Raw genomic sequence first — 19,863 nt, forward strand, 5'->3', positions numbered from 1 at the left:
TCTTGTACCAGAACATTTTTAACAAGTCTGATGGGCGAAAATTTCAAATTTCAAATGTTTGGCTCAAACCATCGACGTGTATGAAGGAGAGTTTGGGTTTAGTCTGGACATCTCGTTAAAATTTGATGGCATTATGAACAAAGCACCATCAGACTGTAGCGTGCAGTAACATCTGGAAAGTGTCTGATTGTCAGTGCAGTTTTTTCTTTTGCAGTGCAGCCCATCATCAGCCCCCCAGAGCCCGAACCTCAGCGTGACTGAAGCAGTGTGGCGTCATCGACAGACGGCTGAAAGCTAAAGAAAAGCTCTGAATGTCCTTTAAGGCTGGAGAGCTGCTCCTGAAAGAAAGCTGCCTCGGAGCGTTCAGACTGTGCGGACTTCTTGAGAAGTCTATTTACTCCGTTTTTGTCTCATACGCTGTACCTTCATGCATGTTTGCAGATGCTTCAGTAAACGGCTCCTTCCATTTCCCAGGCAAAGCAATGTGGTGGGCCGAGACCTTCGCCTAAGGTGTGACTGCGTGTGCAAGGAAACTTTAACGAAAAGTTTGTTTCGTCAGATTTGGTCGATGATTCTGTACTTGCCAGATTCAGATGTTAAAGTTATTGATCTCTAATCATTCAGATTGACACTTCAGTGTAATCACCCAGATAAATCCATAGATTCATGGCAAAACGTGCTTCTACAGGGACTCTGGTCCTTCAAGATGCAGAAAAGAGTACCAACTCTACCGTCCTCTGCTGTACTTTTACTCAACACTGAAGTATATTTTTGTCTATCAGACGACAAATAAAACTTTAGGAATCTGATAGAAACCCTCCTGTCCCGCAAAAATACTACACTACAGCGTTAAAGAACACAATGTAGTGTAATGTAAATATGAACTGAATAAGATTAGATATTTTCTCCAATAACTAGACTGGAATTTGTTGGTTTTTTTACATAACATTTGCCTCCTAAAACTGTCATTTAAACACTTGTGACAAAAAAGCCGTGGACGGTCTTTGATTCACACACCTTTCCTTGATATATTCTTTATTGCTTTCTCTTATTGGGTTGAGTACAGAACAGGTTTACATCTCTTGACTTTGTGAAACACTGTCATGTTTGAGAGGACAGACGAGGGAAACCACCACAGAGGAAAAGAAATCAACGTTTTTCAGACGATTGTGTCTTAATGCTTTCTGATTGAGGTCCAGCATTTGTGCGAGTGTGTTTAGAAATCTCCTCTCTGACGTTCCCTTTGACCTCTGACCGGGACGCAACGTTACACAGGAGGGCAAAACCGAACCAGAGGAGGACTTCAACCAAATATCTGTGTGTGGAAGGAGGGGGGGGGGTCTGTCTTTTAATCCAACCACACATTTGTTTTTGACGAGTTCACAGTCAAGTGCTAAATGTAGTGATTGACAGTTCTGAATCATTATTAAAAAAAAGAAAAAAAAAAAGAGAGACAACGTAATCAGGACAAGTTGCAACTCAGGAAATAAGAACATGAAGCATTTTGAATATGGATTCGTGAAAGACCCTGAGAGCGAGGTTATATATAATTTCATATACATATATATGTATATATATATATGTATATGTGTGTGTGTAGCACAAGAAGTGATGAGAAAAGAGAAATCATCCATAATTGAACAAATTAGATTAACATGCAAAAAAAACAAAAACCTAACCTAAAAGTCACCCTTTAACTGAACACAATGGATTTTCACAGTTTTATACGCATTTATATATCATAGAGGAAAAAATAAGAAACAAAAACTAACAACACAATAAAACCAATAGACCCAAACAATCTGTTCTCAACTCATATACAGGAGATCTACATAAAGCTTTTTGGATTCAGAGGGATTCTTATTGCTAGTCCGATTCGCACCCCGGCCCGCTGCACCTATGGTGAGCCGGTTAGTCCACGACACAAACCATCAGTTTCTCAAAACAGTTCTGCAGCATAAATGTGATATTCTTAATACATGGCTTCTTCTCAAGTCATTGTAGAAACTAAACACACACACACACACACACAGACACACTCGCCTGGGCTCCAAATAAATACATTTAAAAACAGTCCACGTGCATTCGAATGGAAGTCCAGTATTCATATGGCCGTGCGCACGCACACACACGTAATCCAGAGGGAGAGGGAGTACAGAGGGAGCTAACAAAACAGGAAACAGTTCAGAGAGAAAGGGAGGATTTCCTCCCGGCCACGAAACTTATTAACTCAACTGTGATTAGCATCATGGTTAACTTTACTCGCTTTGACTAGAGTGGGAAAGTTGCAAAATAAATAAATAAATAAAATAAAAAAATCACCAATCTAGCTTAGGAACAAATTCATTTAAAAAACATTACTGAAGTAAATCTATGGAAATGCTGATACATTCTATTAAACTCTGAGGAAATGCTTCAATTATGGAAAATTTTAAGCCGATTTAAGCCGCTGACAAACTATTTAGACGACGCTATCTTTATTTAAAAAAAAAAAAAAGACAGGCTGTTAGCATTTTAGCTAACTTTTAGCTAGTTTCTTCCATAATCTGCTCCATAGTTTGTTTGTTTTTTACATTTATTAAACATGATTCAAATGCATTAATCAATCGATGCTGACTAAGCTAAAAATAAATAAGCTAGTAAGCTAGCTAGCGTGATGGATTATTGTTAGCCACTAGCCTACAAGCTTTAATACTTTTTTTCAATTTTGAGCAACAACATAACTGCTAAGGCACTAAAACAAGAGGAAAAGCCAAACATTTTCAAAAACTTTTGATTATCTTCGTATTTTCCAAATCAAAATGATCTAAATGCAAATGTATAATTTTCAGTTGAAGTTTTCACAGCTTTAGATGAGATGTTAGCGGCTGAAAATAACGGAGGAATGAATGCTGTATTGGGACTCGCTCTGCTTTGAAAGAAACTAATATTTAATTTTTATTCATTAACAGCTCAAAAAGGGAAATTTTACATTTTTAGCTTTCTAAATTTCATTAAACGTTTGTGAGGCCCAAATGATTTGATGTATTGACAAAAATAAACATTACAAAATGGAGGAAACTGACTCCCTTTCTCTCTTGATTGTGTTACGACAGTCCATGCTAATATTACTAATAGTATTAATAGTAGTAGTAGTTTTGGAAGTTGTTAGTGCCACTTAACGGCAGCTACAAGTCAGCTCAGTTGTGGTTGTTCAATATATCTCGAGTAAATGGCTGACTGCTGCTGGCCTACAGTTCCGTTATGAGCCGCTGAGGTTTGATTTGCTTATGAGGTTGCTTGATATTTAAAAAAAAAAAAAAGAATATGTACAAGATTATTAAGTATTATCAATCTTTACATGAAAAAGAAAACATATACATGCTATCAGGATCAATAGCCCTCCTGTTATGGGTTCGTTTGGATAGGCTGGTCCAGGGGTGACGTTAGCCCTTTTATTTGTGTTTGTTTGTGCAGCGGGTAATACAGTTCGGGAACACAAAATAGTGTCGTGATTTCACCCCCACTCCAACCGACCCATCCGCCCATCCCTCTCACCCCTTCATTTAGCTCCTCTTTCAACGTACAGCTAAAGGGATCATTTTGAAAATTAACTGATTGTCTATAATGCCAAATTCTTAACCACAAATCCACCTTAGGGCTGGGCGATAAAACAGCAACAGTGGTTATCACAGTATGAACTCAATAAAAATTTAACAAAAGCTCAATAATGGTTTTGCGAATGCTGGAAGGGCAAAGATATCCTCAGTTAGAAAGGTAACTCTGCTTCAGTAGTTTGGAAATGACATTTGTCAATTTATAATCTGGAGAATGAACAGATCAGCTAACATCAGGCATTATTTTTTCTTCAAATAGCAGAAAGTAATTACAGTCCCAAACTAGTGTTGTTAGTAGACGCAGACCCTCAATTCCATACGACTTATCCAGCAGCAAACGTCAACATTTTCAAGCACCGGGCCTTTAAACTTCAAATAAATAATGCACTGATTTATATTATAGTAACTGTGTATGGAAGCTTGTTTCCTTCAGGTAATAATAATAATACAAAAGTAATCGCCAGGTAAAAGATATGTCAAAATTTTAACAGTTCAGTTTAGATATTTCAAAAATTGAATAGTACTATTGAGTATCTTGATTTTTAAGGTTACTGCTCAGTAAAAGCAGAGATATCAAGACATGAAATTTTGAGTTGGTAAGTTTAACTTTCAAGTTACTTTTCAGGATCTTGAAATTTCAAGATACATAACTTCAAACGTCAACCTACGGAAGACAAATACATTTCCCCCCCGAATTGCAGGAACAAGCTTTCACAACTGATATTTATTTATTTGTTTTTTTAAATTGTGCTCAGATTCTTAGCCTCATCGCCCAGCCCTAACCAACTCTCACTACATAGTTTCCAAAACACAAGCAAAGTACATGTCAAATAGAAACTGAACGTTTTTAGTTGTTCTCTTTGTATCAGCACAGATGAACACAAAAGAGGTACAAGTCCTCATGTACTTTCAGAAGAAAAGGTGGGGGTAAAATGGGACAAACAGTGCTAAACAAGTCCAGGGCCAACTCAAGAAACACGGATAATACTGTAAGAGGACTAGCTAGGCTGACACTTAGCTAGAAATCCTGCTAACTAGCTTAGTCATGTTTGGTCTTATCTAATCCGGTCAGTTAATATTAGTTAAGATATGTTTTTACCCAGTAGGTAGGTGATGTCCCAGGATCCAATTAGCAAAACCCAACGTTGTAATCAGAGCTAGCTAGAGCTAACTAACCAAACCAAAACGTTAGCAGAGTAAACACAAGTCTGGGCAGGCTGGTTAATTCTAGCTAGCCTGTAGCATTTTTAGCCTGTGGGCGATATGTTGGAACCCAATAAGAAAACCTAAGCTTATATTAGAGATAAGACGGGCCAACTAACCATACCAAGTTATTTAACCAAGTTAATCCGTTGCTAGCTTTGTTATAGTCAGTTATTGCCATCTAATACTACCTTTTTACTATTTTGATATCTTAGGGTTTATCTTGCCTGCTCTGGTCAGTTTTTCCAAACTAACCCTAACATTTTCTAATGTCTAATTGCTCCTGAAGAAAAGCTGATGCCAATGTAGGTAAAATACAGCTAGCTAGCATGATACCGGTTTTTAACTGTGGTATTAACAAATTCCTTGCCATTTCTATGTTCTACTAAATTAGCTTTTATTTGGGTTCTATTTGGGTTAGTGTGCATGCCGTGTTTGAAGCTACACTAATGAGTTAGCCCTGGCTTGCTTTGATTTGGCCCACAGTAGAAACCTGGCCTGCAGAGCATTAGCCCAGCTTAGGAAGACATAGGATTTAAAGGGTTGCCTACAGAGCTGCTCGTCTGTTGCTTTAATGGTTGCAGTTAAAAAGCAGAAGTTGAGGTAAACTGAACCTAAGTCAGGTATTAGCGGCGTTACACATTAGCACGCTGGAGGCCCTGTAATAAACCCTATAAGAATACTAGAGGGTGACGATGAGAGACAGGTGGGAGTCGCGCACACTCACACTCACACTCACACCCATACACAAACACAAAACCTTTTGATTTGTTCAGTTACATATATATAAAAAAAATCCACGAAAACAAATTCCCATCCCTACACCTAAATGTCACTGGTAATCGCACACATGCAGAAAAACAGAAAATACTCGAGCATCACGTGCCACAAATTAACTCTCTGTACACACATGGAATCAACTGAGAATGATTATGAGTGAGAAATTATGAACACACACACAGGCCGACTCACAGGGTGGCTTCAGGGATCAATAGTGTGATGGGTTTAAAAAAACAAAACAGGAAGAAGAAACACGGAGAACACAAACACTATTTTCTGCCCTTTCAAGAGTTCCTCTTCACACAGAAATGCGACTTTGAGAAGTTCGTGAATGTTTTCTTGTGTTTTGCCGAGCCGGCCGAGAGTCGGAACAACGGCGAGGCGTTTTCCAGTTACAAAAACAAAACAGAAAAAAGCTACCTCGGTCACACGGTGGCAGGCGGCCGCCAGTTGACGGTGGTGGCCGCCGGTCATTGCTGGTGAATCTGGGCCGCTTCGGCAGCCGTGCAGCTGTCGCCTCGCTCTTCAGTTTTATCCAAAACATATCAAAAATATCGACTGGTCAAACCGGACAAGCGGTTGGTGAATTTCTAATTTAGGAAATCCGAAACGTTGTGAAAGCATATTGTTCAGACACGTGTGTCGCAACGTCCAGCTCTTAATTTAAATACCGAAGAAGAATGGCAGATGCCATGTCTCAGTCTCTGTCTGTCTCTTGGCGTCTCCAAAGTTGATCATTTCTCTAAGAAAAATCTAGAACAATAATAAATCGTAACTTTATTCTTTTTATTGCTGAAATATAGATTCCCCCGCACAAAAAAATCTTATGTAAATCATTGTCATCATAAAAAGCTATAAAAATTAGATCCATTCTCCGTAATAATGCAGATAAAGATATAGCAAAAACATCTTTTAGGACTAGTAGTAAGGCACTTCAAGAAAACGAGGATTTCGTCTCTCTATCAAAAAGGGTTTCAGGGCTGGTTTTTGCATCGTCATCAAAGGTGTAGCGTCTCTCCGACCGTATGGCACTGCGGTGTTGTGGTTAGGGGTTCGCCCTCACTCCACGCCCACCAGAGGAGGCTCTCCGTTGGGCAGGATGTGCTCCAGAGGGGGCTTGGCGTGGATCTCCAGCAGCCCCTGGATAAAGCCCTGGGTGGGAGTGGCTGCTGCCGCTTCCCCTGGCGGGCAGTTGGAGGAGGAGTGAGAGGGGTCTTTGGAGGCGTTTGGGTCAGATGTCAATTCGGCGCTAGTAGTTGTCTTTGTGTCAGTAGCTTGGCGGCTGGGAGTCGAGTCGACGGCGGTCGCAGGATCCGAGTCCCCACCGGACTCTGTTGGTTTCGAAGGGCTCTGTTCCTCCCCCTCGTCTTTCACATCCTCCTCCTCCAGCTCCTTCATCCCGGCTGCGGCGCTCCCGCACTCACTCTCGTTCTCTGAGGGCGGGCAGGTGGAGGTCGGGGTCGGGGTGCAGGAGTCACCGTCCTCGCTGCCGGCGTCGTCGTTGGCGCCAGAGGAGCCGTCAGCACCGCGGAGTTTCAGATGGATCCTTTGGTGCCGGACCAGGCTGTGCTTCAGGGTGAAGGTCCTCTCACAGGTCTGACACTGATAAGGACGCTCACCTGGGGGCAGCACGAGCGAGGAGTCAGAGCGAGGAAGACAATACAGGTAACAACAACAAGAACAGTCATAAATGTATAACCACAAAAAGACCACAACATTCACAGCCACAGGTGACCTGTGTGACCTCAGGTGTGTGACCTCAGGTGTGTCGTACCTGTGTGTGACCTCAGGTGTGTGACCTCAGGTGTGTGACCTCAAGTGTGTGACCTCAGGTGTGTGACCTCAAGTGTGTGACCTCAGGTGTGTGACCTCAAGTGTGTGACGTCAGGTGTGTGACCTCAGGTGTGTCGTACCTGTGTGTGACCTCAGGTGTGTGACCTCAGGTGTGTGACCTCAAGTGTGTGACCTCAGGTGTGTGACCTCAAGTGTGTGACGTCAGGTGTGTGACCTCAGGTGTGTCGTACCTGTGTGTGACCTCAGGTGTGTGACCTCAGGTGTGTGATGTCAGGTGTGTGACCTCAGGTGTGTGACCTCAGGTGTGTCGTACCTGTGTGTGACCTCAGGTGTGTGACCTCAGGTGTGTGACCTCAGGTGTGTCGTACCTGTGTGTGACCTCAGGTGTGTGACCTCAGGTGTGTGATGTCAGGTGTGTGACCTCAGGTGTGTCGTACCTGTGTGTGACCTCAGGTGTGTGACCTCAGGTGTGTCGTACCTGTGTGTGACCTCAGGTGTGTGACCTCAGGTGTGTCGTACCTGTGTGTGACCTCAGGTGTGTGACCTCAGGTGTGTGACCTCAGGTGTGTCGTACCTGTGTGTGACCTCAGGTGTGTCGTACCTGTGTGTGACCTCAGGTGTGTGACCTCAGGTGTGTGACCTCAGGTGTGTGACCTCAAGTGTGTGACCTCAGGTGTGTGACCTCAGGTGTGTCGTACCTGTGTGTGACCTCAGGTGTGTCGTACCTGTGTGTGACCTCAGGTGTGTGACCTCAGGTGTGTCGTACCTGTGTGTGACCTCAGGTGTGTGACCTCAGGTGTGTCGTACCTGTGTGTGACCTCAGGTGTGTGACCTCAGGTGTGTGACCTCAGGTGTGTCGTACCTGTGTGTGACCTCAGGTGTGTGACCTCAAGTGTGTGACCTCAGGTGTGTGACCTCAAGTGTGTGACCTCAGGTGTGTGACCTCAAGTGTGTGACCTCAGGTGTGTCGTACCTGTGTGTGACCTCAAGTGTGTGACCTCAGGTGTGTCGTACCTGTGTGTGACCTCAGGTGTGTGACCTCAGGTGTGTGACCTCAGGTGTGTCGTACCTGTGTGTGACCTCAGGTGTGTGACCTCAAGTGTTTGACCTCAGGTGTGTGACCTCAGGTGTGTGACCTCAGGTGTGTCGTACCTGTGTGTGACCTCAAGTGTGTGACCTCAAGTGTGTGACCTCAGGTGTGTCGTACCTGTGTGTGACCTCAGGTGTGTCGTACCTGTGTGTGACCTCAGGTGTGTGACCTCAGGTGTGTCGTACCTGTGTGTGACCTCAGGTGTGTGACCTCAGGTGTGTGACCTCAGGTGTGTCGTACCTGTGTGTGACCTCATGTGCCGCGTCAGGTCCTGCAGAGACCAGAACCTCTTGGAGCACACGTTGCAGATCTTCTTCCTCTTGTCCACGCGTCCTCCGGCTGACTCGCCGCCCTCCAGGCTCTTTGGTTCTGATGCCTCTTCGTCGCTCCTCTCCTCCTTCTCCTTCTCCTCTTCCTCCGACTCGCCACTGTCGCCTCCTTCACTGTCGCCTCCCTTTGCTCCTTCCTCTGTCTCCATCTCTGCCTCCTTCTCCTCATCGCCAGGTTTGCTCTCCGACACCGCCTCTTCCTCCTCCTCCTTTGGCGGAATGGCTTCCTCCGCTGTTGGTGGAGGTGGAGTCGGCGTATCCTCTGAGAGGTGTGCCCTCTCGTGGCGAGCGAGCGTGGTGGCGTAGCGGAAACTCTTCTTACACACTCGGCAGACATGTTTGTAGTCCGGCTGCTGTTTTGCAGCGAGGCTGTAGGACGAGGAAGATGAGGAGGAAGCGGGCGTGTCTTTCTCCTCTTCTGGGCTCTCAGGCGCTACTTGGGGAGTGGAGGTAGCGGGTCCACATGAAGATGAAGAGGAGGAGGAGCAGGAGGGCTGAGAGGACTGCTCCTCCTGGGCGGAGCCTGAAGATGACGTGTTGAGTTTGAAGTCGATGAGCTTCTTGCCAAAGTTCAGGTCCAGACTCTTGTTGCTGTGGCAGTCGTCATCGTCGGTGCTCTCCACCTGGAGGAGGGTTTTAACATTTATGACATCATCACATGACATGTTTGAGGCGTCTTTTTTTATTTTTATTGACCTTTTTTGAAAAGAACAGGCTGCTGAAGGTGCTGCAGCACCCTCTGGTGGATGGTTGAAGGTTTGAATGACCACAAAAACAAAATTAAATATTTACAACAAATGAGCGTCAATCTTACATCCTGTGGTCTGACTGTGTGTGTAATCTGTAGTTTACGTATATTTTACTCCATAATTTTGCTTTATAGAGAAATACTGTTTGTATCTCAGTGCTGGGCTTTTTAAAGACCTGCTCCCACAGTTACCTTGCTGCTGTTTGGAGGCTGTTTGCCCTGTGCTGCTCGGGTCTCCTGCGCCCCCTGCTGGTCCGGCTGCTGTGTGGTTTCCATCTCCTGCTGCTCGGCAGGTCCAGGAGTCGGGCTGAAACCTGCAGCACAAAAACAGCTTTAGGCGATGATTTAAAGGGTGCCTAACATCTTCAGACATCAGCAGACTCCAGGAACAGGTCAGTTCTGCAGTTTGACTCTGGCACTAAAGTGAAGCCCTGGATTACTTCAGCTCCACTTCCTGCCACATGACACCAAATCTTTCCTTTACGACTCGTTATTAAAATGTTACCTTGGCTTGGTTTGTGGGTGGGGCTTTCATGTGTGCCTTCACAGTGGGTGGTGCTATCAGCGGTGGAGGCGGGGCCTGAGTCTGTAGATGAAGCGGTATTGCTGAGGTTTTGTGCTTCTGGTGCCATCTGCTCCGTCTCTGATTGGCTCTCTGTGGGAGACAGTCAACACCAGCATCAGTACTCTGAACTCATTTTGTGTTGGTTGCCGCGGGAGACGCGTCTGTGGATGTAACGGTGATAAAAACTGGTTGTTCTCTGACCGGCGCTCTCATGCGAGCCTTCGTCGCCGCCTTTCTTCACGAGGGCGCCGTTGCGTCGCAGCGTCCTGTGGGTCACGCCGTGCTTCCTCAGCAGGTGGCGCTCACAGTTGGATTTGGTGGAGAAGAAGGCGTCGCAGCGCGGACACGGGAACGGCTTCTGACCTGGGTGAAGACCAAACGACAACCAGGTTTCCATGGAGTCAGGCACTGGGGCGGAGGCCCTGTTACGGTGCTCAACACCAGTTTCGTGTGTGTGTGTCGTGGTCATTACCAGTGTGTGTCAGCATGTGCCTCTGCAGCGAGCTCGCCCACGGGAACACTCGGGGGCAGAAGGGGCAGGTCAGCTTCTGGACAGAGTTGGAGTAAGCGTTCTTCTTTCCTTTGGGCTGATTCGCTGCCGCCGGCTTCGCCTCCTCCTTAGCTCCGCCCTCCTTCTCCTCCCCTCCTGTTGCTTTGTCACCATCTGCTCACAGAAAGAGTTTGAATGAAATAAAGGGAAAAATTCAACCTGCTAAAGAACAGATACGTTTATTATCGATGATTAAAATAAATGAACATTTAAATGACATTCTACCTTTATTGACATTTAAATATTTTTATTAGGGTTCATTTGTAGTTTTTATTATTTTAACTGTAAGTTTTGGTTCCAGAAGTTTCCTGCCCCCACCTCTCTTTCCTGCCAGGTCAGCAGCTCCTGTCTGCAGGTAGTTGCTGAACTTGTTGGCGTCTGTGTTGGCGAGCATCTTTTCCACGCTGGCAAACTCGCCGCTCGACTCCAGGTCGATGCCGCTGACGGCCTTCTCCTTCAGGCCGAGGCCGGCTGGCTTCTTCCTGGGCCTCCTCCTGTTGGAGAGAAGGTGGAGTCAGCGGGAGCGCTGAACATAGCAGCAATGTGAATAAAGTTATTTGAAATGGCGCCCACAAACCTGGAGGGTCCGTCGGAGGCGTCGTCGCTCTGTCCCTCCAGGCCGGCCGAGGCTGCGGGGGCGTCTGTGGCGGAATCGGCCTGAGAGGAAGCGACGCCGGCAGCGTCGCGCTTCAGCAGGTCTGGGGCGGCGGACACAGAGCTGATGATCTGAGCGATGGAGGCCAGCGGCGGCAGCTCTTTGAGGGTTCCGGAGGGTGAAGAGGTGGCGGGTTTGGGCAGCAGTGGTTTGAGGCGCTGGGCTCGCGCCGCGTTGGGGAGGGTGGTAGGGGAGGAAGTGGAGCCCGGGGGCAGCTGGTAGCAGCCGAGCTGGGGGTGGGGGTGAAGCGGGGAGGGGCCGCTCGCCATCTTCTCTTCCTTGGACAAAGCCTGCTGCTGCTGCTCGACGATGCTGCTGCCGCTCTGCTCCGTCTTTATCTCCCTCAGCTCGCCGCCGCTCGCCGCCTCCCTTCGCTGTCTCTTGCTGGGGATGGACAGGTCGATGGGCTGGTCCAGGTCGGCGCAGTCGAAGGGGGGGGCGATGCTCTCCAGTTTGACCCCAGGTGACCCCGTCTGGCTGCCAGCGCCAGCGCCGCGGCCCTTGGCGGAGAAGTCGAGCGGCTGGTCCAGTTCTGCAGGATACGTGACGTTCGCCAGTTCCTCCACCTTCACGACCGGGATCGGAGGCTGGCTGATGCCGTTGATCGCCAACGGAGCGGCGCGGGCAGTGGCGAGGGCGGTGGCGGGCAGCAGGGTGGCGATGTGCTCCTCGATCTCGCGCTCTTGCACCTCAGGGTGCTGCTTCAGCAGGTGGTGGATGCAGTTGCGTTTGGCTAGGAAGGCAGCGCCGCAACGTCGGCACTCGAACGGTTTCCTCTGGCAGCCGTTGTGCGTGCGCAGGTGGATCTGCAGCGCCCGGTACGTTTTCAGGTCCTCGCCGCAGAACCGGCACACGGTCTCGGCTCCGGTGCAGCCCGTCTCCGCGTCCTGGGTGGAGGTGGTGCCTGCAGTGGTGATGGCGGCTGCGATGTTCGCCGTGGTTGTCGAGGTGACGTACTTGATGTTTTTCTCGATGTCCTTCCTCGAGGTCTTGGCGTGCTTCTTCCTGAGGTGGCGCTCGCAGTTGGCCTTGACAGTGAACGGATAATGGCAGACGCGGCAGACGTAGGGGCGCTCTCCGCTGTGCGTGCGCAGGTGACGGATGAGCGTGGCTTTATCAGGAGCTACATAGTCGCAGATGTTGCACTGGTGGGGCAGGATGCCGAGGTGGAAGCGCATGTGTGCCTGCAGCACGCCGGAGAAAGCGAACACCTGGTCGCAGAAACGGCACGGGAACGAGCCCGAGTTGTTGCCGCCTTTGGTTCCTGGCTTTCTTCCGCTAAGTCCCACCTCCTCGTGTACAGCTGTAGTAGCAGCAGGCGGCGAGTCAGACAGGGGGGCGTGGGCCTCATTCATGCACTCCACGTCCATCTGCCCGCCGTTCCCGGCTGAGGATGAGGAGGGCGTTTTGAAGAGCGAAGGTGTGGGAGGTGGCAGGCTGGGGCTGATGCAGCCCAGTGAGGCCTGCTGGGAGCTTTGCAGCGGCGGAGGAGTCGTCGTTGTGAGGCTGGAGCGAGGGCTGATGGGAGGTTTGGGTTTCAGTGGCGGCATCGCCTTCTGAGCCTGAACTTGACCTGCAGGAGGAGAAACAGTCGGTGAGCGTCGGGAGTTATAAATCTACTTTCAGAGGCTTGAGTAATAAACCGGCTCCAGCCAGCACCCACCGTTAGCACCACTGAATCCTGGAGCTTTGGCCAGAGGTGGGAGTCCTATCTGATTTGGTGTGGTAGTCGCCACTTTCAGGATCTGCTGGATATCTGCCAGCTCCATAATCCCAGTACCGCCTGCCTCTCCGGGTTTGACGCCTGACGAAGCGGCGCTGGCTGCAGTTGCGGTCCCGTCGGGTTGCAGGAGGAAGCCGGTGGGGAAGGGCTGCAGGGACAGCAGGCTGAAGGCGTCTCTCTGGGAGAGGCCCTGCAAGGCCGAGCCCGGGGCCTCCAGCAGGGGGATGCTGAGGGCCGTCAGACCGCTCACGCCGAGCCCCAGAGTCAATCCCAGACCTCCAGACAGGTAGCCTGAAGCCGGCTCCTGGGGGAGGCTGGAGGACGGAGGCTCCACGTGTATCACCTTGATGCTGTCCAGGTGGGCCTGATGGATCTCGTCATCAGTGGGACCAGCGTTCACCTGAGCGACACAGAGAGGAAACATGAGGACATGTGCTGGGTTAAAATTCATCGCTTCTGTCTTTACAAAGATCACACGCACACTTTTTTAAAAATCAGTCTTTTAAAGACCCCAGAACAAAAAAACAAATCCTTCTTTGTAAAAACATTTGTACTAGTTGGGTTAACATTCGTAAAGTTTACGCACAAGTTCAACCAGGAAGTCATGGCTCTGCTTTCCCACGCTATTAATCTCAACGCTGACATCATCACTCTCGTCCAATCCTCTTCTCCCATCAGCCTCTGCTTGGCGTGGTTTAAATCTCTGCTCTCTGTTATTCTCCCTTTAAGACTCTTTTGTGGGACCCACCTCACCCAGAGCTCTATTCAAGCCACTGCCAGCATTTAGAAATCCCATCACATCCTGTCACCAATCCTGATCTGTCTGCATTTTATTCTTTGGCACTGAAAGTTCTTTGTATGCTTATTTCAGTTTGTGCTTTTAATTTGAAAGGTCTGCTTGTGTGCCATGTTTTTACTTCCAAACATACCTTAGAAACGTGCTGGAGACCCAGCCCTTCCAGGAAGTTGGACTGCTCTGCAGGCAGGGCTTCTTTGTCTGCGTCCTGCTGGTCGTTCTCAACCTCGTTCTCTGCAGAACCTTCTCCTTCCTCCTTCGCCTTCTCTGCGGTATCCTCCGAGCTGGTGGTGGCGTGTTTGTCGGGGTGAGAGTTGGTTTTATGGAGGTCCAGGGCTGAGCGAAGGGGGAACGCCTTGTCGCAGGACTCACAGACGAACCGGTGGAACTTACTGATGCATCGTCTGAGATTCGTCTCACACCAGACCTGGACGGGAAGAAAAACGGTGTTAAAACTCTGAATCCCGACATTTTCATCCAGGAAGCGGTCCACGGGAACACGGTGACGGATGAACACCTGTGCAATGTGAGGAAACTTCTTGCAGGAGAAGTCAATGAAGGCCAAGTCATTGAAGCCGGTGGGGATAGAGGGGTTGCTCTGGATGAAAGGGCGGCCGCTGGGGTCCTGGGGGAGGAGCTTATGAACCCCCGCATTGTGACGCAGCAAACCACGGTGGGTTCGGAAAGAAAGGCAGCAGAGATCACACCTGCAAACACAAACACAGAAGAAAATGCTGCCTGAATGTGAGGCGATAATTCAAGACAGACTTGAATCAGAAAAAGGACAAAACGTCAAATAATCCAAAATATTTAGTCACTGAAAAACAAGAAAAGTTCCTCCCACACATGTTAGCAGGAATCTGGTTTCTTCTCTGTGAACTTCAAACAATCATCAGATTGACTAACGACTGGAAATATCCTGTTAGTCATTCGCTCGGAGGGTTTAAATAGTGAGTTTGTTTGTTTGTTTTAAGAAGATGGAGAGGAAAAGTCCTCGACGTTTGCCCAAAAAAAGTAAAAAAATGTTTTTATTGTCCTTCATTTTTGTATTTTGAAAAACTTCTGAACTCCCGCCACCAGGAGGCGACATTTCTCCTTTTTGTTTGTGGGGACCAGCAGGCTGACAAAGAGGAGGTGATGACATCATTTCGTCCCTTCCTGACTCTTGTTTTCCAGTTTGAAGGTGCTCACTCACGAACCTCGTGGTAAAGTTTGTGTGAAACTGAAACCAGCAGAGAGGATTTGATCTTTGAGCTGATTCGTGCTCGTCCGTCACCTTTTCACGGAGCTCCTCACACACACGTGCAGAAAGACAAGTGTGTGTGTGTGTGTGTGTGTTTGTGTGCGTGTGTGATAACCCGGTGTTGGTCCGGCTCTCGTTAAGCGCTGAGAGGACAGCTGCCCAGTGTCTGCCGCAGTCACACACTCTTATCACATCCTCTGTGTGTGTGTGTGTGTGTGTGTGTGTGTGTGTAATCCCCTCAGTTACGCTGTCAGAGGATGGTGGGGGTCGGGGGTGGGGGTCTGCACCATATGTGGAGCAGCACTTGTTGACCTCCATCAGTCAGACCTGCACCTCCGCCCTCATCCATCCCAGCTTCTCTGTGACAATCAGCCCACTGATGAAATATTGATCACTGTGCTGCTGATTGTCATCATTTTTAGTTTTAAGCAAAACATTCAACTCCAGTGTTTTCTGACCCTTCAAAGTAATCACGCTAAAAAGTCTTATTTTAAGTTTTTAGAGGTCTTTATTTATGTTTTTATTACATGGAAACATGCATGATGGTGCTGAGGTGACGGCGTTCAACAAGCACGAATCATGTTTACGAACTACAGACTGCGTCTCGCTTCGTGTTGTGAGAAACGTTTGTCTTGGTTAGTCGTTTCTTTATCGATTGATCGAACAAAGACACCAAGGCCATGGCCTGAAACAGGAAGCTGGAGCAACTGCGCAACCCCTCGGTTCCTCCTGTGTCTGCGCTCGTGCCTCTACAAGCTCACTTTCATCTGATTGGTCAGCTTGAGGAAGCCGCTCCCACTGCTCGCGTGCTGTGTGAGCATGCCTGAGATGAGGCTGAGAGCGGCCTGAGCGTTCGACCTCACAGCAGTGACTCCCAAATCGAGGGGTGCAGACCCCCAAGTGGGCGGCGGCGCTACTGCAGCTACACAAACTGATGTTAAACTAATACAGCCAAACCGTGTTATTACTCCTAAATATGATGCAAGAGGCCACGCCTTTGTCACAGACACAGGAGTTCGTCTGTAATCACCGACCTGCAGCCGAGACGGTGATGTGACGGCTGCTCGTCGTCTCGGAGGTTTCACATTTCCTCACGAACGCATCACCTGCTGACGGCTTCAACACCTAAACACCGCCTTTTTGTCTCCGTCTGGTTTTAATGTGACCGAACATCCACCCATCATCCTGTTGGTGAGGTAAATTACCCTCCGTCCTCCTCCATCCCTGCAGGGTACTCGATCCTCTTACCGGCTGATTAGGGAGGATTTACAGCTAAATATTCTCCTTCCTCCATAACAAGCTCAGCGCTGCCCGCTCGCCTCCTTCTCTCCCTCATCACAAACATTCTTTGCTTCCTTTCTTGTTTCCTTACAGCTCTCCATCCTTCCTTTAACCTTTCTTTCTGTCTCATATGCATCCTCCTTTCCTTCTCTGCTCCTTCTGTTCTCCTTTCTTTCCTTTATTCTTCTTTTTCTTCTCTTCATGTCCTGCTTTTATATTTCTTTGTATCCTTCCTTCTCTTTTCCTTGTCTCCTTTCCTATCTATCTGTCCATCCTTACGTCCTGTTCTTTCTTCCTTTTCTTTTATTTCAGTCCTTCTTTGAACTTTATTAGTATTTTATAGTTTTCCCCATTTCCTACTTCAGTTCTGCCTTTTCCCATATTTCCTCATCAGCTTTCCTTCCTTCCTTCACTGCGTCCTTCCTTGTCTTTTAGTGCCACTTTTGGATGTTTCTCCTTTTTTACTTTACTTTTGTAAATTACTTTTCATCCTTTTTTCATCTCTTTCTTGTTTCCTCGTGTCCTTCACCTTCCTTTATTTCTTTACATTGATTCCTAATTTTCTCTTTCTTCTTTTCCTCCATGTTAAACTTTGTCCCTGTTGTGTTGCCATAGTGACAGATGTTCCAGGTACATCCTCCTTTTTCACTTCTCTCTCTCTTTTCCCCAGTGTTTCTCTGCCTCCCTCGTCCCCTCTCCCAGCCGACCATCGTCCAGATTCATGAACACACTTTTTAATTTAAACTCTTAATTTGAAAGGTCGGATAAGTACAGAGTGTCTGAGAGTAAAGTTAAAAAGTAACCAAGTAAATGTACTCAGTGAAAGGAAATGAGGACAGGACAAAGGGGAGGAATCAAGGAGAGAAGCCAGAAAGGCAAAACCATTTTAAAAGAGGAGACAAGAAAAGGAAGTGGGAAGAGAGGGGAAGGAGAGGAAACGAGCAGAGGAAAGGTGAAGAAGAAAGATGGAGGGGTTAAGGCGGTACCTGAGGGCGGTGTCAGGGTGGGTGTCCATGTGCGCGTCCAGATCCAGTCTGGAGCTGCAGGTTTTGAAGCAAATGGGACAGGGCAGAAGCTCCTCCTCCGAGCCGCGGCCCGCCACTGCCTCGTCTGCCGTCGCGTCCTCCGCCACCTCGACACACAACAACTTGTTATCTCCCTGAACCGAACAAACCCCACCCCTTCCTGACGGCCGACGCTCCCGTTGGTGTTTTTACCTTCTTGTTGGGCGGCTCCTCTCCGTTCTCCTCCTCGAGGCCCTGCCTCCTCTTCACGGACGGACGGCGGCGTTTGGTGGGAGAGGGGGGGCTGACGGGGAGCAGGCCGCTGGCCGGGTCCTTCTCGTGAATCTTCATGTGTCTGAAACAAGAAACGAAGGTAGGTGGCGTTTACCTGCATGTCATCACAAAACCCCAAAAGACCTGCGGAGTCATCGTTAAGTTAACGAGCAACGCCGGGAATTCTGGGAAGGCCTGACGAGAGCTGACACCAGTCAGTGGTCTGGGAGTGTGTAGGGATACAGTATGGATACAGGAGGGGGCGGAGCTACAGCAGCCAGCGAGACAGTGCGTGAAAGTGTGCGTGCGTTTGTAAAGGTCATCAAGGTCACAAGATACAGCAGTGAAGAGGTAAGGAGGAGAGGAAAGGAAATGTGGGCAGGAAAGGAAGTAAGGACAGATGAGAGGAAATAAGGAAAAGAAAATAAAGCAGAAAAAAAGGAAGAAACAGCAGAAAAAACCTTTAGGAAGGAAAGGGAGAAGAAAGGAGGTGACATCAGGAGGAGACGAGGAGGTGCTGTGAGGTAATGAGTGTTTAGAGGAGGACACACAGGCAGGTGTGGGGCTGAGGAGTCCGCATCTATAAATAGGTGTCAGGCAGCGAGCTGGACGCCCATAAGAGGTCCTCACACTCAGTCAGCAGATCTGAGAGCAGCTGACAGGAAGCTGCTCATTAACCTATCAGAGGAGAGGAGAGAGGAGGCGGCCAACCAGAGAGCAAAGTCTGCTCAAACCGCACTGTGGCCCTGCAGCCGGCCAATCAGAGCGCAGGAAACCTGCCCAGTCAGCTGACACACAATCCTTATCACCCAGTGTGTGTGTGTGTGTGTGTGTGTGTGTGTGTGTGTGTGTGTGTGTGTTGCAAACAGCTGCTGAAGTCCACATATCAACACACACACCAGAAACAGAACAAGGAGAGAAGGAGAGGAAACAAGTAATGACCACAAGAAAGAAGGACAAGGAGAGGAAAGAAGCACCGGGAGAGGAGCAACGGGAGCAAACAAGGAAGGGAACAAGAGGTGATAACAAGTAATCAAGGAGAAAAGCTAGGAAACAGAAAAGGAGATAAGGAAATGAAACAAGGGGAAAAAAGAGCAAAAACAAGATAGAAAACAGAAACAGAGGAAACCTGAAAACGAGGAAGGAGGAAACAGGAAAGTAAATAGGAAGAGAGCAAACTCCTCCTCCTCCTCCTCCTCCTCAGGTCGTCTCCCTACAAACTGGAGTGAAACAGCTTCAGAGACAAAATGGACTCTGTTTCCTCCTCTCTGCTCGTTTGAAGCAGGAAAATCTTTGAGAGGATGCTCTGCTCCTCCTCCTCCTCCTCCGCTCACAGTTTTGCATTGTAAATCAGCGCCTCGTCCGTCTCTCCGCGCTGCTCTTTGTGCTCGCTTTCCCGGGCTCGGGAGACTCGACAAACCGGCCCGTCGAGTTTCCGTAAAGGTGGATTTTCTGAGTCATAGAAAATCCCGCGTGCCTGAAGGGAGCACGTGTTTTTGCCTTCTGTTAGACTTCAGGAAACATCGAGTCTGAGCGGTGATGGAGAAACTGGAGCGACAGCTGATTCCTCTCATCGCATTAGTTCAAAACAAAAACACTCAAGAACAAAGTCTGCACCCGTAAACACTCACACATAACTACAGCTTTATGCTACAACAAAGCTCTTTCATCCAACTGCTGCCTGTCTGCAGACACACGCTCCTCCGTCTGAGCTCAGGCGCTTTAAAGCAGCAGAAATGTCTTTAAAACTCAGAGGAGCTCAAAAACAACGCGAGCACAGGCAGAGCCAGTAAAACTGAAGCAGACATGATGACACAGAGAAAAACGGCTGCGACATCCAGCAGCTCTGAGAGCGTCTGTCGGCCTACAGTCATTCCTTCCTGCCCACAGCTCCTCATACCATCGCTGAGAGCGAGGACGCAGAGACAGACCGACATCTGTCAGGCTCAAAGCAACAGGCTGAGCAACAATCCTCCAGCACACACCGCAGAGCCTCGGCTAACGGCTCAGCGCAGAGCTCCAATTACTCTTTAAAGTCCAAACAACGCGGCTCACATGGAACAAAAGTTGATTCTTTTCAAAGTAAAGTCTGTAAAAACTTACAAAAACTTACTAGGCTGCTTTAAAGGCGCTAAGGGGGCTGCTTTTCAAAATAAAATGCAGTAACAGTGTTCCCATGTAAAACATATCTAGTTATTGTTATTACAAATTATTATTACAAATCAAAAAGCTA

General features: G+C 48.1%; 1 protein-coding gene across 2 annotated transcripts in view; it reads right to left on the reverse strand.

The window, feature by feature from the left end:
• Positions 1-1,003: 1,003 nt before the first annotated feature.
• The window catches only part of rreb1a (ras responsive element binding protein 1a), a 54,169-nt gene continuing 35,309 nt past the window's right edge, over positions 1,004-19,863 (reverse strand). For both annotated transcript variants that reach the window (XM_084939895.1, XM_084939896.1), the window contains 13 exons: positions 17,571-17,712; positions 17,340-17,485; positions 14,347-14,536; positions 13,963-14,256; positions 12,974-13,433; positions 11,233-12,883; positions 10,974-11,149; positions 10,578-10,769; positions 10,307-10,468; positions 10,046-10,195; positions 9,733-9,854; positions 8,704-9,415; positions 1,004-7,198 (listed from right to left, as the gene is read on the reverse strand). In XM_084939895.1, coding sequence (XP_084796021.1) covers positions 6,639-7,198; positions 8,704-9,415; positions 9,733-9,854; positions 10,046-10,195; positions 10,307-10,468; positions 10,578-10,769; positions 10,974-11,149; positions 11,233-12,883; positions 12,974-13,433; positions 13,963-14,256; positions 14,347-14,536; positions 17,340-17,485; positions 17,571-17,712 — 4,957 coding nt within the window. In that variant the 3' untranslated portion in view covers positions 1,004-6,638. The remainder of the gene's footprint in view (positions 7,199-8,703; positions 9,416-9,732; positions 9,855-10,045; positions 10,196-10,306; positions 10,469-10,577; positions 10,770-10,973; positions 11,150-11,232; positions 12,884-12,973; positions 13,434-13,962; positions 14,257-14,346; positions 14,537-17,339; positions 17,486-17,570; positions 17,713-19,863) is intronic.

Source organism: Perissodus microlepis, chromosome 9 (assembly GCF_051167445.1).
Source record: "Perissodus microlepis isolate ML-2025 ecotype Zambia chromosome 9, ASM5116744v1, whole genome shotgun sequence".
Classification (NCBI taxonomy): domain Eukaryota; kingdom Metazoa; phylum Chordata; class Actinopteri; order Cichliformes; family Cichlidae; genus Perissodus; species Perissodus microlepis.